This window comes from Neofelis nebulosa, chromosome 4 (assembly GCF_028018385.1).
Source record: "Neofelis nebulosa isolate mNeoNeb1 chromosome 4, mNeoNeb1.pri, whole genome shotgun sequence".
Classification (NCBI taxonomy): Eukaryota; Metazoa; Chordata; class Mammalia; order Carnivora; family Felidae; genus Neofelis; species Neofelis nebulosa.
The window spans coordinates 112,974,755-112,999,728 of record NC_080785.1 but is presented as its reverse complement, the minus strand read 5'-3'; the positions used below and the strand labels follow the sequence as shown (position 1 = coordinate 112,999,728).

Below are 24,974 nucleotides of genomic sequence, written 5' to 3'. Positions count from 1 at the left end.
CTGCCCGGCCATCCGTGGTTCATCGCCACACTTATATGCCCCTCAGCTCATTGGAGGCAAGTTGAGGTGGATTAGGATGGAGAAGTGCCCAGAGAGCGTAGGTGAGCTACCGGGTAAATCAGCATCCAAGCCTGGAGCAGGCCTGTTTTCGGCCCGTATCTCATGTACTTTCTACCACAGCCAGCTGTCTCTGGCTAGGAAACTCTGGGCTCGCTAAGGGTTTGGGGTCTGGATTAGTTAGGGTACAGGCTAAATTGCCTTGATAAAGAGACCCCAAAATACTCTGGGTCCAAGAGGTTAGAACTTTACTTCCCTGCTGTAAGAATCCAAAGGTGCGTGGTCCTGGTTGGCAGAGCAGCTCTGCTCTATGTGGTCACCCACGGACCCAGGTCCCTTCCACTTTGTGGCTCTGCCATTCCGTACAGTGATGTCCTCCCTTGCACTGTGGAAGCCAATTCATCAGAATTGTATCTGCCTTCCAACCCATAGGAAGGAGGAGAGGGGAAGGGAAGGAAAGGCTCTCTGGCTCACAAGGTTTCTACTTACACCCTACTGGCCATGCCTAGCTGCAAGGGAAGCTGGGAGATGTAGTTTGTGGCTGGGCAACCATGTGCCCAGTTTCCAGTCCAGCATGTAAGGAGCTTGGGAGTCATCAGCCCATCCTAACGACAAGTAAAAAGCTGAACAAGCTGGAAATTCAACAAATCCTCTTAAATCCACGAACGTCACAGGACAAAGGCTGCCCCCCAAATTGGAGAGACAGACTGCCGAATGCAGAGAATCACAACTTGCCAAAGCAGAAGCCACCTTCTCAGGAACCGGTACCAGAATAGGAAAAGCTCAACTGTGATTGACAAATTGGTGGAGGCTCAGTGTGGACAAGTATGAGAGTTAAAAACTCCAGGGTGACCCAGTCACAGAAGGGGTGGAGTCCCACACCTTTGTGAGCTTTACCTTCTGAAGCTCTACCAGGTCCTCACAGTGAAACTCAGAGAGGAAAAAAACCTGCTTCTCACAGTAGAAGGGAAAGTAACCATGTTGAAATATGCCAGAACACTCTGTTTTTCTTAACAAGGCCCTTAAGAGAAACTATTTTGCCAGAGCTTAACTTATTGGGGTTTTATCAGAGCCTATATTAATTTTAGACAGAGCAGACTTCAGAAAAGGAAAAATGTTGAGGCATTATGTAATGCCTCTTTTTATAATGATGATAAAGTTCTCCAAGAAGACATAACAATCCTTAATGTATATGCGCCTAACAACAGTGTCAAAATATATAAAGCAAAAACCAGTAGAACTACAAGTTGAAATGGATGGATCCACTATTATATATGGAGACTTCAACTCCCCTTTAACAGAAATGGGCAGATCCAGCAAGTATAAAATCAGTAAGGACACAGTTGAACTCAACAGTACCATCAACCAACTGGATCTAATTGATACCTATGGAGGACTTCATCCAGAAAATACAGAATGCACATTTTTCTCAAGATCACATGGAATATTCACCAAGATATACCATATTCTGGGTCATAAAACACACCCTCACAATTTCCAATGTGTTCTGTATGCTCTCAGACCATAATAGAATTAAACTAGAAATCAATCAACAAAAGTAGGTGGAAAATCTCTGAATATGTAGAAATTAAACAACATACTCCTAAATAACATGTAGGTGAAAGAACAAATCTCAAGAAGACTTAAAAATGCTTTGAGCTAAATGAAAATGAAATAAAATCTACCAAAATTTGTGGGATGCAGTGATTACAGGGAAGTTTATAGCATTGATGCATATATTGGAAAAGAAAAAGATGTAAAATCAAAAACCTAAGCTTCCACCTAGGAAACTAGAAGAATAAGAGCAAATTAAGTCCAAAATAAGCAGAAGAAATAATTTTAAAAATTAGAGCAGAAATCAATGAAATTGAAAATGAGAAAACAATAAAGAAAAACAATGAAACCAAAAGCTGGTTCTTTGACAATGTGAATAGATTCAATAATCCTCTAGCCAGGCTAATTGAGAAAAATAGGAGAAGACACATATTGCTAATATCAGACATGAATGAGGATGTATCACGATGGATCCCATGAACATTAAAAGGATAATAAAGCAATGTTATGAAAAACTTGCAGTCCCCAAATCTGATTACCTAGATGAAATGGCCCAATTCCTTGAAAGACACAATTGGCCAACACTCACACAACAAGAAATCTGAATAGGCCTTGTATCTACTAAAAAGGTTGAATCAGGGGCACCTGACTGGCTCAGTCAGTAGAGCATGTGACTCTTGATTTTGGGGCTGTAAGTTCAAGCCCCACATTGGATGTAGAGATTACCTAAAATTAAAATCTTTTAAAAATTAAATAAAGGGATTGAATTAATAATTAATAACCTTCCCAAACAGAAAGCACCAGGCCCCCAGATGGGTTCACCGGTAAATTTAAGGAAGAAATTCTTCCAATTTTCTGCAATCTCTTCCAGAAGATAGAAGCAGAGGGAATACACCCTAACTCATTCTGAGGCCAGAATTACTCTAATACCAAAATTAAACAAAGCTATTACAAGAAAATAAAACTACACGGGATGCCTGGGTGGCTCAGTCTTAAGCGTCCAACTCTTGATTTTGGTTCAGGTCATGATCTCATGGTTCGTGAGCCCCATCAGTTCGAGGTCCCATCAAGGCTCTGCACTGACAGGCTGCTTGGGATTCTCTGTCTCTCCCTCTCTCTCTGCACCTCCCCCACTCATGCTTTCTCTCAAAAATAAATAAACATTTAAAAAAAAAGAGAAAAATACAGAGCTACATCATGAACACAGGTGCAAAAGTCCTCAAAAAAGTAAATCCAACAATGTACAAAAAGAATTATACACCGTCACCAAGTGGGATTTATCCCATGTATGCCAGGCTGGCTCAACATTCAAAAATCAACTAATGTAATCAGCACATCAACAGGCTGAAGAAGAAAAAAAAATCTCATGATTATATTAATAAATGCAGAGAAAGCATTTGACAAAATCCAACACTTATTCATAATAAAACACCAACCCATCAGCAAACTAGGCATAGGGAACCTCCTCAACTCGATAAAGAACATCTACAGAAAACCTACAGCCAACATCAGACTTAATGAGAGAAAAACTAGATAATTTCCAACTAAGACCAGCAACAAGGCAAGGATGTCCCCCTCTCCTTTTCAACACCTTATGTCTCCCACCATTCCTTTTCAACATCTTATTGGAAGTCCCAGCCAATGCAATAAGACAAGAAAAGGAAATGAAAGGTGCTATGGACTGAAAACTTGCATCTCCTCAAAGTTCATATGTTGAAACCCTAATTCCCAGTGGGATAGTATTTGGAGCAGAGGCCTTTGGGAGGTAATTAGGGCATGAGGGTGGAGCCATCATGATAATTAGTGCCATTATAAGAAGAGACCTGAGCCTGCTTGCTTCCTCTGTCTCTCTGTCTCTGCCATGCAAGGATACAAGAAAGTGACCATCCATAAACCAGGAAGAGGGCCCCCACCAAGAATCCAATGATGCTGGTACGCTAATCCAGCCTCCGGAACTGTGAGAAATGTTTGTCGTTTAAGCCCCCCAGTCCATGGTGTTTGTTATTAGCAACCCAAACTGATTAAGTCAAAAGATACACAGATTGGAAAGGAAGAAATACAACTTTCTTTGTGTGCAGGTGACATGATCATCTAAGTAGAAATCCTAAAGAATCAACAACAGCAACAAATTGGAACTAATAAGTGATTATAGCGAGATTGCAAAATACAAGGTTAATATACAAAAGTCATTTGCTTTCCTATATACCATCAATTAACAAGTAGACCTTGAAATAAAAAACACCACACCACTTACATTAGCACCCCCTAAAATGAAATACTTTGCTATGAACCGAGCAAGATATGTGCAAGATCTACATGAAGAAAAATACAAAACTCCAATAAAAGAAATGAAAGAACTAAACAAATGGAGGCGTATTCCATGTTCACAGACAGGAAGGCTCAGAAGTATCAAGACATCAGTTCTTCTCAACTGATCTCTCCATTCAGTGCAGCCCCAATCAAAATCCCAGCAAGATATTTTGTGGATATTGACAAACCGATTCCAAAGTTTATATGGGGAGGCAAAAGGTCCAGAATAACCAACACAATATTAAAGACAAGGACAAAGTTGGAGGACTGACACTACCCAACTTCAAGACTTACTATAAAGCTACAGTAATCAAGACATACGGTGCTGGCAAATAAATCACTGGAACAGAGTGGAGAGCCCAAAATAGACCCACACAAATATAGTCAGCCGATCTCTGAGAAAGAAACAGAAGGAGTACAGTGGAACAAAGATAGATTTTTCAATAAATGGTGCTAGGACAAGTGGACATCCGCATGCAAAAAAAAAAAAATTTAGACACAGACCTTACACCCTTCATAAAAATTCAACTGAATCATAAACCTAAATATAAAATGCAAACCTACAGGGGCACCTGGGTGGCTCAGTCGGTTAAGCATCCGAGTTCGGCTCAGGTCATGATCTCACAGCTCGTGGGTTCAAGCCCTGCGTCAGGTTCTGCGTGGACAGCTCAGACCCTGGAACCTGCTTCGAATTCTGTGTCTCCCTCTTTCTCTGCTCTTCCCTCACTCACGCTCTGTCTCTCTCTCCTTCAAAAATAAATAAAAACATTAAAAAAATTTTTTTAATGCAAACCTACAAAAACTCCTAGAATGTAAAACAGGAGAAAATCTAGACGAACTTGAATACGGTTATGAGCTTTTTAAATATAATACCACAGGTGTGATCCATCCAAGAAACCACTGATACTCTGGAATTTGTTGAAATGAAAATCTCCCGATCTGAGAAAGACACTGTCAAGAGAATGAGAAGAAAAGCCACAGCCTGGGAGAAAATACCCGCACAAGACACATCAGATGAAATTATTATCTGAAATATACAAAAGAACTCTTAAAACTCAATAATAAGAAAATTAACCACCTGATTTTTTTAATGAGCAAAGACCTTGAATAGACGACTCCCCAAAGAAGATACAGAGGAGGCAAATACACGTATGAAAAGATGTTCAACAACATGTGTCATCTGGGAATTGCAAATTACAACAATGAATTCCACTCCTCACCTACCGGCATGGCCAAAATCAGAAACACTGACAGCACCAAATGCTGGTGAGGATGTGGAGAAACAGGCATTCTTGTTCCTTGCTGATGGGGATGCCACTCTGCTGGTTGGGAATGACACAAGGGCTACGGCCACTTTGGAAGACGCTGTGGCACTTTCTTAAAAATTTAATATGTTCTCACCATACGATCCAGTGGTCACACTCCTTGGTATTTACCCAAAAGAGTTGAAATGTACATCCATACAAAAACTCACACAGGGATGTTTATGGCAGCTTTAATCATAGGTGGCAAAACTTGGCAGCAGTCGAGATGTCCCTCAGTGGGGGATCGGATACATAAACTGTGGCACATCCAGACAATGGGATATCATTCAGCACTAGAAAGGAATGAGCTATCAAGCCATGGAAAGACATGGAGGAACCTTAAATGGATATTACTAAGTGAAAGAAGCTGGTCTGAAAAGACTATATACTGTCCAAGTGCATCTATAGATCATTCTGGAAACGGTAAAACTTCGGAGACGGTAAAAAGAGTGGCGGTTGCCAGGGGTGCAGCGGGGAGGGATGACAGGGTGGAGTGCAGAGTAGTTCAGGGCAGAGAGACTATTCTGTATGAGCCCATGGTAACAGGTATGTCTGTCAAAACGCGTAGAACGGGGGCGCCTGGGTGGCTCAGTCGGTTGAGCGTCCGACTTCGGCTCAGGTCATGATCTCACGGTTCATGGGTTCGAGCCCCGCGTCAGGCTCTGTGCTGACAGCTCAGAGCCTGGAGCCTGTTTCAGATTCTGTGTCTCCTTCTCTCTGTGACCCTCCCCCGTTCATGCTCTGTCTCTCTCTGTCTCAAAAATAAATAAACATTAAAAAAAAAAAAAAATTTAAAAAAAAAAAAAAAACAAAACAAAAAAAACAAAAACGCGTAGAACGAACAACCCCAACAGTGGACCCTAATGTAAGCCGTGGACTTGGGGAGGTGGTGGGGGAGGCTGTGCATGTGACAGGGGGGCGGGGAGTATAGGGGAACTCTATACTTTCTGGCCAGTTTTGCTGTGAACCTAAAACTGCTCTAGAAAAATAAAGTCCACTTAAAACTAAATAAAGGAGGGGCTCCTGGGTGGCTCAGTCGGTTAAGCATCCGACTTCGGCTCAGGTCATGATCTCGCGGTCCATGGGTTCGAGCCCCGCGCCGGGCTCTGTGCTGACAGCTCAGAGCCTGGAGCCTGTTTCAGATTCTGTGTCTCCCTCTTTCTCTGACCCTCCCTGTTCATGCTCTCTCTCTGTCTCAAAAATAAATAAATGTTAAAAAAAATTTTTTTTAATGAAATAAAGGAAGAATGGGTACAGAAGGTCTCTCGGCCACCTTTGCAGTCAACCCCGGGGTCAAGTGCTTCCTGGCCCCTCAGCATTGCTGACTTGCCCCTGGGCGGCCTTCCTCTTGCCCGGTGGGGAGAGCCTGGGACCTCCTCAACTTCAAGACCCTGAACGTGGGTGTGACCTAAGCATCTGCCTGATGCTCTGTTCTGGGTCAAGGTCGGCCTGCTGCCCCCAGCCCCATGGAACTTGGCCCAGGGAATCTGGCCCCATGCTGCCTCCAGGCGTGACATCCTGAGAAGACCAAGGGACTTAGGGACTTCCCTGGAAAAAGGCCCAAGTCAGGGACCAACAGAAGCCAGGCAGGGTGGGGATGGGCAGGGTTTCTTTCCTCTCACCTCCACCTCTGACTAATGGCGGCCCTCGTCCACCGCCACACAGCTCAATAGCAGAGCCAGGATTCAGGCCCCAGCCTGTCGCTGTGATAAGCAGGCAGGGCTTGTACCGAGCACCAGAGCCTGAGGTCGCTGACAGAAAAGAAGGTCAGAGGGCACAATTTCCCCAAAAGATAGGGCACACCTTTGCTGAGCCGAAGGCCGGGGTGATGTCTCCTGGGGGAGAAATCGTGGAGCCCAGGGAGCTGCCATCACGGGAAACTTGGGTTTCCTCTGGTCAGAAGCAAAATAAGTGTTCAGCTCCTGAGAAGCCCTCACTGGAAAAGGGGCCTCCCCTGATATTTGGGCCTGAGGATCAATCCCAACTCTGACCCAGAAGTTTCCTGACAGCTGAGCCTCCTGGGAGCTACCATTAACTAATTAATCCCTGGGTAGATGCCTCTCAATAAAGCTTTAGCGTTTCCTTGAGAGCAACCTTACAACTGTGTTAAAGTGTCCACAGTCTTCGATACTCTTCCTTCAACCTGTAAGGCCGAACTCCCTTCCCTGTGAGCATGAGCTAGACTTAGCAATTCAGTCTTCTTTTTTTTAATGTTTATTTATTTTGAGACAGAGAAGGAGAGCACACGCACAGGCGTGAGGGGCAGAGAAAGAGAGGAAGAGAGACAATCCCAAGCAGGCTCCATGCTGGCAGTGCAGAGCCCAGTGCGGGGCTCGATCCCACAAACCGTGAGATCATGACCTGAGCCGAAAACCAAGAGTCTGACGCTTCAGCGACTGAGCCACCCAGGCGCCCCAGCAACTCAGTCTTAACAAAGCCAGTGTGGCAGAATGGGTGGTGTGACTTCTCCTATGTGGTCATGAGAGGCCCTGTGTTCCCTCCTTGCTCCCTGTGTCATGAGGGCACCCAAGCACCCCATGAAAGAGGCCGTGTGACCGGGATCTGGGTCTCCTGTCAGTAGCCTGCAAGGAACCGAGATCTCAGACCAACAGCCATGGCTCACACTCAAGAAGCAGATCCTCTAGCCCTAATCAAGTCTTCCAGAGAATGTAGCCCTGGCTGAGATTCCAAACAGAATATCCAAGCCACTCCCAAGCTCTCAAGCCACGAAATGGCGAGATCATAAATGAACACGTGGTATTGCTACCAGCTGCCAGTATGGGGGACGATTTGTTATGCAGCTGGAGATAACAGATACATTTCCTAATTAAAAAAAAAAAAAAAAAGGCTTGGGGAGCCTGGGATTCTCTCTCTCCCTCTCTCTCTCTCTCTCTTTGTCCCTCCCCTGCTTGTGTGCTCTCTAGCTCCTTCAAAATAAATAAATAAAGATTTTTAAAAATTAAAAATTAAAAAAAAATTTTAAACAGAACACAGGATAATTTGGATGTGTCTGTGGTGGGTGTTTAGGTACATTAGTATATTAGTAACCATTGGAGGCCTGACAATAATCACTAGCACGTTGGAAGGAGGACAAAGGTCCCCCCCCAGGCACAGAGCTGGCTGACTAAACACACCCTGGCAGGAGGGCAGCATGGGAGTCCAGAGGACCAGTGCGGCAGGGGAGGGAGTAGGCAACCAAGAATCAGGGAGGTGACAGGGTTAAATTGTAGCGTAGGGCTAACCTGTAGCTTTAAGAAATAACAGCTTTGTTTTAACACTGTAGGTTAAGAGATAACAGCCTTATCCGTCCATCAAGGGAACAAAAGTTTAAGGAAAATCAACCGGATTAGTGTTTGATTCGACTGGGGCAAGGGCACGTCTGAACTGTTTCCACCCCCATCCGGGAAACTATTCCTTTGTTCTGTTCCCAGGTAATAAGACAATGTGGTCGGCTATAAAAACTCTGTACCCCGGCTGTTTGAGACCGCACTTGGGTCAGGAGTGTCAGTCCCGATGGATCGGTTTGCCTTGCCTCTCATTGCAATAAACTTGGTTGTGACTGTCACTGGTGCCCACAGTCTTCTGTTTCAGGAGTCATGTGGATGCAACAGTATGTGTTAGCCAGGCTCCAAGTCCCCGGTGCCTGCACCATTGTCCTGTTAGGCTTTGCTTACAAAACAAATTCAAAGTTAAGACAATTAGGAATTTCAAGACAGAAGCCACAAGAGCATTAAACCCCAATCGTAGGGCCTTTCTGAGTGGGGAGCCCTTGCAACTACACTGGATACATGTCCTGAAGCTGGCGCTGGGTAGAGAGAAAAGCAAGGAGGAGGTGGGGAGTGGGGTAGTAATCCTACCGTGTTTCGGGGAGAAGAGGAGAATTGAGTATTTGTGAATAGCCTCCACATCTATCACTCTTCTCTTGCCTTTTTTCTAGAGAGGATTCTTTGGGATTGTTCAAATGGCCTGCAACTAGTTACAAATGTTTTTCTGGGGGGAAAATGTTTTACTGGGAATTTCTAACTAACACACTTCATCAGCTTCTGGTGACAAAATTGTGTCGACCTGAAATTGCTCCCATTTCTCCAAACATCCTGTAATTTCACACTCTTGCCACTAGGTGGCGAGCGCACTCACTGAATAGAGGAACGAACAGAGGGTTCAAAATCGCCTTAAGCATGAGGTCTGGGAGTCTGGGATTGAACGCATCCGGATGCCCCTCCTTAGATATTTGCCGTATCTTTGCACTACTTGTGCTATTACCAACTCGATATTTTTCTTAGAATCAGCCCCCTTTTTAAACTTACGGAAATGGCTTTAGGACGAAAAGTTGTTGTGCACTAATTTAATTGAGAAAGCAGTCCCGCCTGCCGAACCCAGAGGGTAATGTAACAGGAAGTTCACAGAAAATACGACGACTTGTAGCTTCTGACCAGATGCATATGCCGAGCCTGAGGAGACAAGCAAGGGGCAAAGCCCCAGTGCTCAGGGGTGCCAAGCTAGACTGTCTGATCCTTTCACACAACTGATGTGGGACGCAAGGACGAATGAAAAATTAAATTTTCTTACAATTTACACCCCACTGACAAGTCCTTGAGACAGGCAGAGTGACCTTCCTCCAGGAGCTCGGCTGCCAGATGATGACACTTTGCTCAAGGCAAAAGGCAATCTTAGCCCAACCCTCCAGGATCCTATAAGTCTACTTTAACATGTAAAAATTCCTTTGGAAACGTCTTTTATCTATTACTACCCACTCCCCCGCCAAAATATATGTTGGCAATCATACTCCAAGTTTAATGGCCCCCTGGTACACATCGAAGGTCTCATGACCGAGGTTTTACTGAACAGTAATAAATGACTTTCCCTAACAGAAGCTAGCCCCCAAGGTCCTGGAAACCTTGCTTCCAAATTCCTTAGAGATTTACACTATCCCTAACCCCCTCCCAACCTGAAGGTATATAATCAGTCACCCAACACAACCCCAGTGCAGCTCTTTCTGCCCACGGGTCCTGTCCCCATGCTTTTAATAAAATCACCTTTTTGCACCAAAGACGGCTCAAGAATTCTTTCTCAGCCGTCAGCTCCGGACCCCCACCCCCACTCAAAACCACATCACAACCAAAGAGACAAGAATCCTCTGACACCACAGACAGATCCAAGGGTGTCAGGCCCACCTTTTATGCCCTGATAGCAGACAGTGCCTTGCCTGTGGCTGGCTGGCCCAGCTCGGACTGTACCAGGCTCCAAGCAACGCGCTTCAAGTCCCTGACTCACGCAGCCCTCATGGTTCCCCAGAGAGGCAGCTTCTTTTATTCCTCCATTTTACAGATGAGGAAACTGAGGCAGGGAGAAGCTGAGACTGTTGCCCAAGATCACGGAGCTAGGAAAGTTAGCAACAGGTGGGTTTGGAGCCACGCACGCTGCCCTACAGCCTGGTCCCAAACAGCTTTATTGACAGAGATGTGTATCCGCAAAGAACCAGCCAGCAGAATTTCTGGTCAAAGGGGCCCCAGCAGCTGGGGCAAGGGTGATCCTTTCACTGCCTGGTTACACACCAGCTAAAAATGCTAGGGAGTAGTGGGGCACCTGGGTGGTTCAGTCAGTTAAGCGTCTGACTCTAGATTTCCGTTCAGGTTGATGGGGTTTTGGAGTGGTGGGGTCCAGAGCTGATGGCCAAGAAAGAATTCTTGAGACACCGTTGGTGCAAAAAGGGGGGGTTATTAAAGCACCGTGACAGTGCCTGTGGGCAGAAAGAGCTGACCTGGGGTTGTGATGAGTGACTGGTCATATACTATGGAGTTGGCGGAGGTCAAGTCAAAAGGGAGGCCTCCAGGAGGACTTTCACATGCTAAAGAGGACTCAGAAGATGCCAGGGGCCTTGCTATTGTCAAGCTAAGGGTGTTTTCCCTCTAGTAGGGCATTAACATGAAGACAGAAGGGAGTTCCTGGAGAAATGTTCTACTCTGTATTTGCCTCAAGTATTTGTCAATGAGCTGCAGGCTATAAGGAAATTTAATTTTACCTGCCATTTCCTTCTTGTCCCCCACATCACTACGGCGGGGAGGGTGATGTTGGGGTTCCAGGAAACTGAGTCTCTAAGTTTCTGGAGATCCGGCTATTGATAAGATGGCCTTTTTCTTGCAATTAACTAAGATTTGTAAACTGATCAAGACCCGGTGTCCTGAAGGACTGTGATCTCTATCGGTTAACCATTTGTTTCCTTTCCTTTCCCAGGAGAGCCTGGGGAATGTCACACACATCCCACCTGGGGCGTGCTAGCTGTGCATTGCCCTGTTTGCCTTGCGCTCCCTTATCAAGGTCATGGTCTCACGGTTTGTGAGTTCAAGCCCCACCTGGGGCTCCGCGTTGGCAGTGTGGAGCCTGGTTAGGATTCTCTCTCTCCCTCTCTCTCTCTGCCCCTCCCAGCTCACTCTCTCAAAGTAAATAAATAAAGTTTTTTTAAAAAAACCACAATTAAAAATGAAATGTTAGGTAACAGTAATCACGTCTTATTCTCCTCTGCTTCCCATGAGAAGAAAAAATTATTTCAGGAGGACAGTGAAGGATCCTGGGGCCCCCAAATAAAGGGTTTCTAAGCAGCTTCCCTTATACAATAAGCAGACCAAGGCTCTCTCCTTTGATGCGGTTTTGGAGTGGTGGTGGGGTCTGGAGCTGATGGCCAAGAAAGAATTCTTGAGACATCTTTGGTGCAAAAAGGTGAGTGTATTAAAGCTCGGGACAGGACCGGTGGGCAGAAAGAGCTGCAACGGGGCTGTGAAGAGTGACTGATGATATACTGTGGAGTTGGGGGAGGTAAAGCCAAATGGGTGGTTTCCAAAAGCGCTTTCATATGCTAAAAGCTAGACTATTCCTAAGATACCTGAGGCCTTGCTATTGTCAAGCTAAGGGTGTTTTCCCTCTAGTAAGGCATTAACATTACAACAGTAGGGAGTTCCTGGAGAAATGTTCTACTCTGCCTAGGCAGGTTATAAGGAAATTTAATTTTACCTGCCATTTCCTTCTTTGTTCCCCACATCACTATGGAGGGGAGGGTGAGGGTGGGCTCCAGGAAACTGGGTCATAGGTTTCTGGAGATCAGGCTATTGATAAGATTGCCTTTTTCTTGTAATTTACTAAGATATTTGGAAACCGATGGAAGCTCATGACTGTGATCTCTATCAGTTCACCATTTGTTTTCCCCTCTGCTTTAGCTTTAGGGCAGCCAGGAGTGACTGAGGAATGTCACACATATCCCACCTGGGGTTGGGGGGAGGGGCTTGCTAGCTTGGGCTTTGACCTCAGCTTGCCTTACGCTCCGACATCACCTTTGGGTCAGGGGATGGGAGAGGAGTGACTCTGTCCCTCCTGTGTCTCAGTATGTATGTCAAAGGCATGTGTATGTGCTGAGATCACCTGAGAAACTCAAACAGCTTTGAGTCCTTCCTCACTCTGTGAAGCTCATCCATTATACCTCTGTGGGTGCCTGCAGTCCCCAAGGAGCTGGGCTTATGGGCAGACAGACAGGCAAACAGCAGGGCCACTAACTCAGCTGGGGAAGCAGGTCTGGGAGGACTTTTGGAAAGAGGTCATGTCCTAGGTGAATATATGTATATATTTTTTACATTTATTTATTATTGAGAGACAGACACAGAGCATGAGCAGGGGAGGGGGAGAGAGAGGGGAGACACAGAATCTGAAGTAGGCTCCAGGCTCTGAGCTGTCAGCACAGAGCCCGACGCGGGACTCGAACTCACGAACTGTGAGATCAAGACCTGCGCCAAGTCGGTCACCCAACCAACTGAGCCACCCAGACGCCCCTGAATATATATATTTTTTAATGTTTACTTACTTTAGAGAGAGAGAGAGAGAGACAGAGAGAAAGAGCATGGCGGGGGTGGGGGGTGCAGAGAGAGAGGGAGACACAGAATCCGAAGCAGGCTCCAGCCTCTGAGCTGTCAGCACAGAGCCCGATGCGGGGCTCGAACCCACGATCCATGAGATTGTGACCTGAGCCAAAGTCAGGTGCTTAACCGACTGAGCCACCCAGGCACCCCTCATCCTAGGTGAGTCTTAAAGAGAGGAGTGTGACAGGAAAACCAGCTGGGGAGGGGAGCAGACTCCAGAAAGAGAGAGGCACAGAGAGGGAAACCAGCATGTGGGTGGGGAGTAGCATCAGAGATGACCTACCCTGAGGCTTCTGGTCAGGAAGACATGACAGGGGAGCCTGGAGTGGATGGCCGAGGAGAACTCTGAGGAGTTGGACTTCATCCTGAAGATAACCAAGGAGCCATGAAAAGATGTTGAGCAGCTGAGTGTCAAGGTCAAACCTCTGTAGCCAGAGGCAGAGACTGGCATCCAGGAGACAAAAGTCCTGGAGAGATATGGACTAGCCAGCACCGGAGGAGAGCTGGTCAGCAAAACTGACAAATATGTATTAGGCACATACTATGTGCCACGCATAGGTGTGGTTATAAACAGCAGTTAACAGAGTCCCTGTCCTCTTGAAGTTCAGCGTCAGGGGCACAGACATTTAAGAAATGCACAAAAATGTACATAGAAGGGGCGCCTACGTGGCTCAGTCAGTTGAGCCTCCAACTTCGGCTCAGGTCATGATCTCAAGTTTCGTGAGTTCAAGCCCCGCATTGGGCTTCTATGCTGTCGGCACAGAGCTTGCCTCAGATCCTCTGTCTCCCTCTCCCTCTGGCCCTCCCCTGCTCGTGCATGCTCTCTCTCTCTCTCTCAAAAATAAACATTAAAAAAATAAAAAATAAAATAAGATAATCTTAGGTCCCATCAAGTGCTATTGATGAGGGAGCATAAAGCAAGCTGACATCCTTCAAGCACCGCCCCCCCACCCCCGCCCCAGGTGGGATGTGTGTGACATACCCCAGGCACTCCTCCTGGCTGCATGAGAACAAAGGAAAGGAAAGAAAACAAATGGTTAACCAATAGCACAGTCCTACAGGACTTGAGTTAACAAATCTTAGTTAATTGCAAGAAAAAGGCCATCTTATCAATAGCCGGATCTCCAGAAACTTAGAGACTCAGTTTCCTGGAACCCCAACATCACCCTCCCCGCCGTAGTGATGTGGGGGACAAGAAGGAAATGGCAGGTAAAATTAAATTTCCTTATAGCCTGCAGCTCATTGACAAATACTTGAGGCAAATACAGAGTAGAACATTTCTCCAGGAACTCCCTTCTGTCTTCATGTTAATGCCCTACTAGAGGGAAAACACCCTTAGCTTGACAATAGCAAGGCCCCTGGCATCTTCTGAGTCCTCTTTAGCATGTGAAAGTCCTCCTGGAGGCCTCCCTTTTGACTTGACCTCCGCCAACTCCATAGTATATGACCAGTCACTCATCACAACCCCAGGTCAGCTCTTTCTGCCCACAGGCACTGTCACGGTGCTTTAATAACCCCCCCTTTCTGCACCAACGGTGTCTCAAGAATTCTTTCTTGGCCATCAGCTCTGGACCCCACCACTCTAAAGGAACTGAATGGAATACTATGGGGCAGAATAATGGAGAGCTGCCTTAGCGGGTGGGGGAGGGCCTTTGAGAAGGAGGTCACTTCAATTGAGGCAAGAATGACGGTCAGGAGGAAGCCATGGCAGGGTCTGGGGGAAGGGTGCTCCAAACAGGGAGATCTGGGAGTGCAAAGGCCCAAAGGCAGGAAGATACTGGAGTGTTTGAGGAACAGAAAAAAAGGTCAGCGTGGCTTAGATTAGGGAGCAAAGGTCAAGAACTGGGTGGGGGTCAAGCCACAAAGGACCTCATAAAACACGGAAAATGGAGTTTATTCTAGTTGCAATAGGAAGCTGAGAAAGTTTACAGAAGACCAGGGCAGTGGCAGTCCAGTGGGTAAATTCTGTATATTTGGGGGCTGAGACAACAGGAATTACTGATGAGTTGGATAGCAGGTGAAACCAAATCTTTGGAGGAATTTCGTGATGGAGAGAGGCAGGAGAAGTGGAGGAGACCGGATTAAAGTGTGGCATTAGGGAGGGTTTTATAAAACGACGATATTATAGACCATTTGCAATCTAATGGGAATGGTACTGTAGAGGATAAATTTGATGATGCGGGAGAATGGCTAGCTGTGGGAGCAATGTGCTTAAGAAGGTGAAAGATGATGACCTTAAAAATAAAACTATCAGTTACCTTGCCAGCAAAAAAATGGGCTTATTCGGGAACAGCAGAGAATTGCAACTGGAGACAAAGAAGCTACTGCAAAACCATAGGCAAATCCGCAGAATAAAAGAGAAGGCTCTTTTATAGAGGAAAGGGAGGAGCTGGGAGGGGCTGTCTTCATTAAACAAAAAGCCCATTGGCGTAAACTAGGAGCTCAAAGTGTAGTGACTTCTCATTGGCTGAGTTGGGACAGCCTCTCATTGGCTGGGCTGTTGCGAAGGCGGGGCAAGAGAAACCTTCCTTCCACCTGCTAGAGAGTAAAGTAGCATTCAAGTGCCAGGTCCCTCTCTTCCTATTGGGTCTGTAATTGACCATGGGTGGTAGGGCACGAGCGCTCCCCCTGCCTGCCTCCCCGCTCCATTCTGAACAACATTTCCTTTCATGACTTTTCCCAAAGGGGATAGAATGCAGAGCACCTGAGCGGATCCTGCCCTTGGCGTTGGTTTTCTCTTGCTGCTGTGAGAAATTACTACAGACTTGTAGTAAGGCTTACAGCAACACTCGTTTCTTATCTCACATTTTTCAAGGGGCAGAGGTGTGGGCCCAGTGTGGCTCTTGGTTCTGTGCTTAAGGTCTCACAAGGCTGAAATCAAGTGTGGGCAGGGCTGCCTGTGTCCCTTCCCAGATGCTCTGGGTTAGAATCCACTTGCTGGCTCATTCCCGCCATTGGCAACATTCAGCTCTTGCTTTGTCTTCAAATCGGAAGTCTCACATCAAGTCCTCGTGGTCAAAAACCGACCTCTGTGCTCTGGAGCTGAAATATAACAGGAGGACAGAGTTGGGGGATAAAGAGGAACAATTGTATTAGTTTGCCAGGCAAAAGGAGGCTGCAGCAGGCTGAATGCCTTCAAATGCCTTCTAATGCTTTAGACCTGCCCAGGGTAAAAGGCTGAGGGGTTTTATAGGGAAATACAGGATCTGGGCAGTTTTGATAAGAATCTGGTATGCTTCAGTCACGTGTGTCATGTCTTCGAGATGGTCTTATAACTGGCACTGGCACAGGCTATCCAAGCCTCATTATTAAGTATCAATACCAAGTTCCAGAACAAAGCGTTCTACAGAAAAACAAGTGAAGGGGAGGGGGGAGGCCTCAAGAATGAGGAAGAAGGGGGCACCTGGGTGGCTCAGTAGGTTAAGCGTCCAACTCTTGATTTAGGCTCAGGTCCTGATCTCACGGTCGTGAGATTGAGCCCCGCATCCAGCTCCACGCTGAGCATGGAGACTGCTTTGGATTCTCTCTCTCTCTCTCTCTCTCTCTCTCTCTCTCTCTCTCTCTCTTCTCTCCCCCCCACCCCTCCCCCACTTGTGCACACATTCTCTCAAAAAAAAAAAAAAAGTGAGGAAGAGAAACATTTGTTCAGTTTCAAGTCCCCCTTCCTGAAGAATTAGTGTGTCCACCTTAATTTCTATCCACCCTGACATTTCTAGAGCGATTCCATTCTTACATTCCGGATCTCTCCAGCTTCCCTTTCTGCCGCATCTCTCTCACTTCCTCTTCTGCCAGCAGCCACAGAAAGTTCTCTGCATTTAAGAGCCCACATGTGTGGATCAGGCCCTCCTGGAACGCCTCCCTTTGTACAGTCAACTGTACCATAAAACAAAGCACCACCATGGCATTGATGTCTCATCAGATTCACCAATTCTGGGGATTCGGGTGTGGGATCTTGGAGTTAGGGAGGCATTCCTAGGAATTCTGCCCACCCAGCCTTACAACAGCAGGACCTTCTTTTTTGTTTTTCTTTTTGAGAGAGTGAGAGTGAGCAGGGAGGGGCAGAGAGAGAGGGAGACAGAGGATCCGAAGTGGGCTCTGTGCTGACAGCAGAAAGCCCAATATGGACTGAGCTAAAGTCAGATGCTTCACCAACTGGGCCACCCAGGTGCCCCAGAACTGCAGGGCCTCCTTGCACTGTAGCAGGTGGCATGGCAGAATGTGTGAGGGCAACCTACGGGCAGACTGCCTGGGTTTGCCCTCAGAGGCACATAGGCTGCTGAGGCACGTGCCTGAGCCTGATGGCAGTTCCAGAACCATCAAGAACCCGGGCTCCTTCTTTTTGCTCTGCTATCGTCAAGTCAGGACTATTCCTCATGGACCAAGATGGCTTTCCCTGCCCTCTGCAGCCAGTGGAAAGCAGAAGTGATCACTTCTTCCTCTTTCCCCATTGGCCTACACTTGGTCACATGACTACACTGAAAGGCAAAGGAGGCTGGGAAATATAGTCTTTAGCTTGACAGCCACATGTCCAGCTAAAATTCTATTTGTGTGAGAGAAAGGAAGAGTGGACACTGAAAGACAGTGGTCATCCCGGAGTCAGCTTGTGAGGCCATGACATTGAGAGTATAAAAGGACCATGATAAGGCCACTGGCCTGGAGATCTTGATGAGGTCAGAGAAGGACCAGAGCAGGTATGCTCAAAAACTTGTGCTGGAATGGAGAGGTGTAGTCAAGGGGTGGGGCACTTGAATCAAGGGTTGGAGGAGGAGTGGTTGCTGGTGATGGCCAGTCTGGGGTAGGATTGTGAGGGTGAGTGGCTGGGGTAGGGCAGAGGGCAGGAGTACAGTGCAGGGAGAGGCCAATGGACTGTGAGGCCAGGGGGACCAAGGGTCATCCACGTGGATGCTAGAATTACAGAGAGGGAGGGCAGTGTTCATGGTGGACAGGAAGCCATGTACCCGAAGTGGAAGTCACCCAGAAGAGGAGTGACCAGGATAGGGAGCTGCTGGCAGGAGCAGGTGGCCTGGTAGACAACAAGCATCAAGAAGGAGCAAGAGGATAGGGTCCTAGGGAAGAGCTGGGTTTCCATTCTAGAAGTGGAGAAGGATGTGAGAGGAGAAAGGGGAGTGGTGAGGGTTGCTTGAGAGAGGTGGAAAGCAAGGCCAGAGGAGGGGGACATAGAGTGAGCAGAGAGCCACCCAAAACGGGACGAAGTCTACAGATATGTGGGAGGCATTTGGCCAGCTTGGAGGCCAATGGGATATGAGAGTGGGGAAGAGAGGACATCCCTAATGGTATCCCAGGTTTCTGGCTGGGTGATGGGGTGGACGAAGCTGGCCCTCCCTAAGGTGGAGAACACTGAGAAGGGCTGGCGTTGGGGAAAAACAACCAGGTTTAGGCCATGGTGGGTGTGATCACCCTGTAGGACACTCAGAGGGTTTGTCCAGGAGTTACAGGATACCCAGGTCTGGGCTGGCATTGGAGATGGGTAGGTGAGCAGTGCAGCTGGACTGGAAGCTAAGAGAGAACACACAGGACTGAGGTAGGACTTGGTGCCTGTGGGACGTAGCGACTGTATCTGGGATAGTCGTCATCCCAAGGGGATGAGGGGAATGGGCAGGGAGCATGCTGTGGTGTTCAAAACATGCACACACACGTACACACACGCACAAGATCTTTCCAGAATATAAGAGGTCATAAGCATGTACAGGAATTGAGAAGAAGGAAGGGGCCAGACAGAAGAGGCCTCCACATATAGAGAGTGGGGGGTGACCTGGTAAGGAGCCTGAAGGGGCAGGAATGGAGAATGCCTCAGTTTCCCCACAGGGAAAATGGTGTAATAAACCAGGCCAGCCAACTTGGGTCGGCCTGGAAGGAGGAGTCTCCCCACCTCAGGAAGCCCCAAGAGCTGTCCCCCTCCCACCCTCAGCCCCCACAAAGGCCTGTCTGACCAAGATAAGGAGAGCAAGGCATGTTCCTTATGCCCAAAGAGTCCTTAAATAAAAGGTGCCACATCCATACAATGGAGTCATGGCGAATGCTGGTGACATATGTGGGTGTTTCACAGGTGGGAAGAGAAGGTTCCAGAAGAGCGTGGGCCCCAAGTGACCTGATTTGGGTAAGAAAAAAAATACACACAGGGAAAAACTAAAAGGCAAGCCTGTTTGGTATTAGAATTGAGAGAACATTTTATTGTCTCTTTCCTGCTCATCTGAACGCTCAATTTTTCCACAACAAAAATGAGTTCTCATTTGTCCCCTTTTTTGTTTTTTTTAGTTGTACATGCTAAAAATAAGAAGGCGATCTCAGAGGGCCAAAAAGAAGAAAGAGCGTGGGCCCAACTAGGTCAGGTCAGGTCAGGGAACACAGCCTAGGGGCTGTGGGACCCCCACTCACCGGGACTCCTTCCCCAACTGCTGTAAACTCATGCAGGCAGAGGGAGATGGGACAAGGCCAGGAGTTCACAAGTGGACCTCCAAGGGTGGGTCCATGGAGGCCAAGGTTCCCGTCTGGGGTCCAGGCTCTACTGAGAATGTTCACCAAGTACCTGCCAGGGGACCCCACCTGGAACAAGCAATCTCCACAGCAGGCATGATTCCAGGGGCCCGAATGACACCTTTCCCACCCTGCTCTGGGCCAGGCATCAGAAGGTCGGGGAGGCTGGCCCTTTGGGAGGTGCGTGGTAAGAAATAAGAAGGCCTTGGGGCGCCTGGGTGGTTCAGTCCGTTGGGCGCCCGACAGTTGATTTTGGCTCAGGTCGCGATCTCACAGTTCATGGGATGGAGCCCTGAGTGGAGCTCTTCGCTGACCTCGCGGAACCTGCTTGAGATTCTCTCTCCTCCTCTCTCTGCCCCTCCCCCCTCACATGCCCGCTTTCTCTCTCAAAATAAATATACCTTAAAAAACAACAAATATAAAAATAAATAAGTAAACTAAACAAGAAGGCCCCCATTCTCAAGCCCCCCTCTCCCCACCCCCCGCCCCGCCCTGGGCAAGGATAGTTTGGATAGTTTGTTGCAGTTTGTTTTACCGAAATGAGGTATTACATTACACTCAATAGGATGGAAATTCCTTCAACACAATTCATGCAGTTTTATGTCACTTAATGTAATGTCAGTATCATATCCCGGGGTGTGAATGCACCAGTACCTATCCCTTTTGCTTCCGGCTCTTTGCTACCATTAACAACACTGCTTTGGGTATTTAAAAACAAAAACAAACCCAATCCCAGGTGTCCTAGGACCAGAAGTCTGCTCAGAAGCCCGGGGCCACCGTGACAGGTGAGGCTCTTGGTGAGCCAGGGCTCCCCTCAGAGCTGCCTGCCAGCATCCGGCATCTACACAATGAGGGGTCAGGTTAGAAGAGGACCAGGGTACCCCTGCAGATGGGATCGGTCAGAGTCAAAGCACTGGCTCCCTCCTGCAATCACCCGGCACAAACTAAGTGAGGACCCTCAACGTGCAGGCACTGACCTGAGCACTGTCACTGGACCTCGGAGACGGTTCCCGCCCTCAGGGACCCCTGTGCAGTTGAGGAAAAGGCAGATGACAGATACACACAAGAATGGGAGCAATGCCATGCCTCGAAGTGGGCTGGGAGTTGCCAGATGCTAAAAAAATAAAACACCCACATTCCGTGTGAACACAGGAATGCTCCTGTGGGTCTAGGGTAGTGTGTAAACGGGTGTTTAATGTTGTTTTTTTTTTTTAATGTTTATTTATTTTTGAGAGAGAGAGAGAGAGAGAGAGAGACAGAGCGTGAATGGGGGAGGGCAGAAAGAGAGGGAAACACAGAATCCGAAGCAGGCTCCAGGATCTGAGCTGTCAGCACAGAGCCCGACGCGGGCCTCGAACTCATGAACAGTGAGATCATGGCCTGAGCGGAAGTCAGACTGAGGCACGGTCTAAATATAATGCAAATTAAAAATGGTCTCTAGCTAGAGACCAGTGTTTGATGGAAACTGCGCCCCAGACTGCAGTGTCCTGTGAAAAACAGGGTTCAGCAAAGCGTTAGAAGGCGCTAAAGACACGGGGGAACCAAAAAGCGACTTTCTCCCTGGCCTATTCCGAAGAACCGAAGAAAATGAAAACCCACGTCGTTCTCCCCCTGTGGGGTTCTCAGCCCATGGGAGCTGCCCAGCCCACACCCCGTGTATGCAAGCAGGACAGACATCATCGCTCCCATTTTACAGATGAGGAAATCTGAGATTTGGAGGAACAGCCAGCAAAGTCACTCAGCTCCAAGGCCTCTTCCTCCTGGAAACCTTCCCCACCACCGGGGACCTGGTGAGGGGCCTCCTTGGTCCTCCCACAGACCCTGAACTGAGGCCCAGTGAGGCGCTGGTGGCACATAGCGTACCTTGAGGGACCCCCTTCCGTAAACTGGGGTCGACTTACAGTTCTGGGCCCGAGCCCGCTGGATCCCTGAGTGCCCGCTGCCCCCGCAGATAGGGCCCCCCGGCGGCTGCATTCGGGGGATAAGCCAGGCTATTTTCATCACTTCCTTCCTCCCACTCGAGCAGCGCCCACCATCTGCCGCCTCACATCCAGCTGCCAACTTAGCCTCCACCAGGACAGTTCAAACCACAGAAGAGGGTGCCGACTGCAGGCCTCACAAGTAAGTGGCCCTCCTTATTACTCATCGCCCCCTCCCACACACACCCCCTCACCCAGGTAGGACAATGGGACAGGGCCTGGCAGGGGAGGCCAGCCACCGAGGCCTGCCTGTGTCCCACCTTCAGCTCTCCGCTCCAGATGGGGCTGGGCGGGGGGCACTCGCTCTGAGACACTGGCTCCTTGGTTTATTCAACCCAAATTCACAGGAAGCCTGTGCGGGCCAGGCCCTGGTGGGGAGGGCCTGTCTTAGGAAGGGGAAACGCTCATAGGGAAGTCACCTGGAGCTCACGAGGCCTGAATTTGAGTCTGTTCTCTGACACAGACCGCTGGGTGACCCTGCACAAGTCACGCTCCGTCCCTGGGCCTCAATTTCCCCAACTCTGAGCATTAGCCTAGATGCATGGCTTCCCACAGGGAACCTCTTCTGTTCTCCTTCCCTGTCTGCGCCTCAGCATCCAGTTTTCAGCATTGGCTTTCACCTAAGAGTTCACTTGGCCTCGGGGCGAGCTGTTTGGCATGGTTGGGAGGAGGTGTGGGCTGTGAAATCCACACTGGCTGCCTGACCCCAGGCTTAGAGGTAGGGGGGCTGGGAGGAGCCTGGGGGCCAGGGGTCGGAACTGGGAATCACGTAGCAGGCATCAGCGCCCCTCACCCATGAACTGGGGGTGGGGTCTCTGTTAGGGGCCAGGAGGTCCCTTCCCAAGAAACTTCGTACCCTCCCTCGCGTCCCCCATCACAGCCACGCTCACCATCCTGCCTTCTGAGTGTCCAGTGAGGCTCAGCGAGGCCTGGGTGGGACGCATTACACTTGCTTCTGTCTTCACCACCCCATTTCAACACAGGAGAAAGTTGAGGCCTGAGAACGGAGGTGAGTGGTCCCTTGTCTCAGGTTCGATTCCTCTAGCCCTTGGCATGGGGTGGAGGCTGCCGGGCCCTCCCTCACCCTCCCTCACCTCACGGCCACCCTCCCCACAGCCAGCCTGCCAATGCCTGCCTGGGGGGCCCTGTTGCTGCTCTGGGCTGCCGCAGAGGCCACCAAGGACTGCCCGGCGGAGTGCACCTGCCAGGCCCTGGAAACCATGGGGCTGTCGGTGGACTGCAGGGGGCGGGGGCTCACGGCCCTGCCCGCCCTGCCCACCCAGACCCGCAACCTCCTGCTGGCCAATAACAGCCTTAGCTCCGTGCCTCCGGGTGCCTTCGACCACCTGCCCCAGCTACAGGTCCTCGACGTGACGCAGAACCCCTGGCACTGCGACTGCAGTCTCACCTACCTGCGTCTCTGGCTGGAGGACCGCACGCCCGAGGCCCTGCTGCACGTCCGCTGCGCCAGCCCCAAGCTCGCCACCGCCCACCCCCTGGGCCAGCTCACGGGCTATGAGCTGGGCAGCTGCGGCTGGCACCTGCAGGCATCCTGGGCCTACCCGGGCTTCTGGCAGGACGTGGCGCTGGTGGTCGTGGCCACGCTGGGCCTGGCTCTCCTGGCTGGCCTGCTGTGCACTGCCACAGAGACCCTGGACTGAGCCCGGGGCCCCCAGGGTCACTCCCCCCAGCCTGAGCCCCCAGTAACCCAAAATAAACTGCTCAACCATTGTCTCCAAGCTCAGAAAAATTGTGTTTCCTCTCGGTACCCAAGTCTGGCTCCTTCTGGAAACCTGGGTCCGTTTTGTTATAACCTGATATCAACTGGGGCTTCTCTGTCCCCCAGGTTCCTAGTAAAATGGGCTGTTCCACCTCCCCCACACCAGCCACCCCCAATTCCACCATCTGTGGACATCCCGAGCCCTTCTTCGGTGCCTGACAGGTCCCAGGACTCCGGTCCGCACGCTCTCCTCTGTCCCGGCGCCCACATGGGACACTCTGGAGGGCCCAGGCGAATTTCACATCAACACGTGGCTCCCGTCCAAATTCTGCAGAAAGCTGGCTCTCACGACACAGCAGTGAGCAAGCGGGAGGCGCAGAAGACCCCAGGCAGGTGGGAGGAGTTTCCATCTCTGTGACAGACATACCTTGAAAGGCACACCACCGTGTCCAAAACAGCCTTTTGTGTCCTGGCCACAAAGACACCTGCTTTTCCAGCCCCATCTTTTCTCATCTTCTCCTGCAGGCCTTCTCTCCTTTCCTCCTCTCTCTATCCCTCTTTCTTCAGAAACAAAAGTGGGGCTCCTGGGTGGCTCAGTCGGCTCAGCGTCCAACTCTGGCTCAGGTCATGACCTCACGGCCTGTGAGTTCGAGCCCCACGTCAGGCTCTGTGCTGACAGCGCAGAGCCTGGAGCCTGCTTCAGATTCTGTGTCTCCCTCTCTCTGCCCCTCCCCCCCAAATATAAATAAACATCTAAGGCATTTTTAAAAAAGAAACAAAAGAAATTTTTCCCTTTCTCATGGAAACAACTCCAGGTACTGACATCAGACACCTCAAACTCTGGAGTCCCACCTCTACCCCAAGCAATGGTCACCAAATTCTTCAAACAAGACTCTTATCTCCCTCAGAGGATTCTGGTGCCAGCAGTTAAACTAATAAAACATTTCTCAACTGTATGAGAGTGCTTCCAGGTCTGTTACGGCCAATCCGAATCCAAATATAATCACCCCAAAGTCCTTCCCTCGAGGAGATCCTGCATGTGGTGGGCCTGGGGCTCAGAGGGTACCATAAGGAAGGTCAGGTAGGCACAGAGCACCATGGGAGGGCACTGAGCCACAGAGCTGAGGCTGGAGCAGGAGGCCCGAACTCGGGGGCGGGGGTGAGCTATAGGGAGAGGTGGAGACTGTGGCAAACCCCGACAGCCCGTGTTCCATCTGTGCTGCCCTGTGCAGATGTGAACCCTGTCTTCCCATTCGTCCGGAGAGATCGGAAATGTACATCTGTATGTGAAATCCCAACCTCAGTGTTGGCAAGTAAATCCGGAAAAAAATACGTATACATCAACAGGACACATAAAATACATTGATTGACTGGATGGAGTCCGTAGGCTGAGAGTCTGTGAATTTTACAGTCAGGATCAGCTGGAACGGGGCGGCCTTGGGAAGCAGGAAAAGCTGGCATCTCCCCACAGGGCACTTAGTAGGTGTGCGGCCCTGCGTGAACCACCCGCCATGGGGCCTTCTTGTATGTCCCGTGAGGAGGGCACTGCTCCCCCACACCGGATGGAGGACACAGCCCCAGGGCCCACGACAGTCTCTTCACAGGCGTGATCTCAGACAGGTCCCCTTTTGTACCTGAAAAGTGCCCCCTT

At 49.2% G+C, this 24,974-nt stretch overlaps 1 protein-coding gene and 1 long non-coding RNA gene across 5 annotated transcripts; one reads left to right on the top strand and one right to left on the bottom strand.

Annotated features, from left to right (window-relative positions):
* Positions 1 to 15,007: 15,007 nt before the first annotated feature.
* Positions 15,008 to 21,655, bottom strand: LOC131509750 (uncharacterized). Its single transcript, XR_009260678.1, has 2 exons — positions 21,526 to 21,655; positions 15,008 to 16,171 (listed from the first exon to the last, which is right to left on the bottom strand). It is a non-coding gene; the product is annotated as an uncharacterized LOC131509750 (long non-coding RNA).
* On the top strand, positions 21,616 to 24,279 carry GP9 (glycoprotein IX platelet). 4 transcript variants are annotated; one of them, XR_009260677.1, is made up of 4 exons: positions 21,616 to 21,745; positions 22,484 to 22,612; positions 23,450 to 23,716; positions 24,139 to 24,279. XR_009260677.1 is itself a non-coding variant. In XM_058725823.1 (4 exons), exon 4 carries the CDS (start codon positions 22,731 to 22,733, stop codon positions 23,262 to 23,264), a length of 534 nt encoding a protein of 177 aa, XP_058581806.1. In that variant the 5' UTR covers positions 21,654 to 21,745; positions 22,197 to 22,321; positions 22,484 to 22,612; positions 22,720 to 22,730; the 3' UTR covers positions 23,265 to 23,336. The 4 variants fall into 4 exon arrangements, 3 of the variants coding, with proteins under 3 accessions (XP_058581805.1, XP_058581806.1, XP_058581807.1); XM_058725823.1 differs by lacking the exons at positions 23,450 to 23,716; positions 24,139 to 24,279 and adding exons at positions 22,197 to 22,321; positions 22,720 to 23,336 and having other exon boundaries at positions 21,654 to 21,745; XM_058725822.1 differs by lacking the exons at positions 23,450 to 23,716; positions 24,139 to 24,279 and adding an exon at positions 22,720 to 23,336.
* Positions 24,280 to 24,974: the final 695 nt, after the last annotated feature.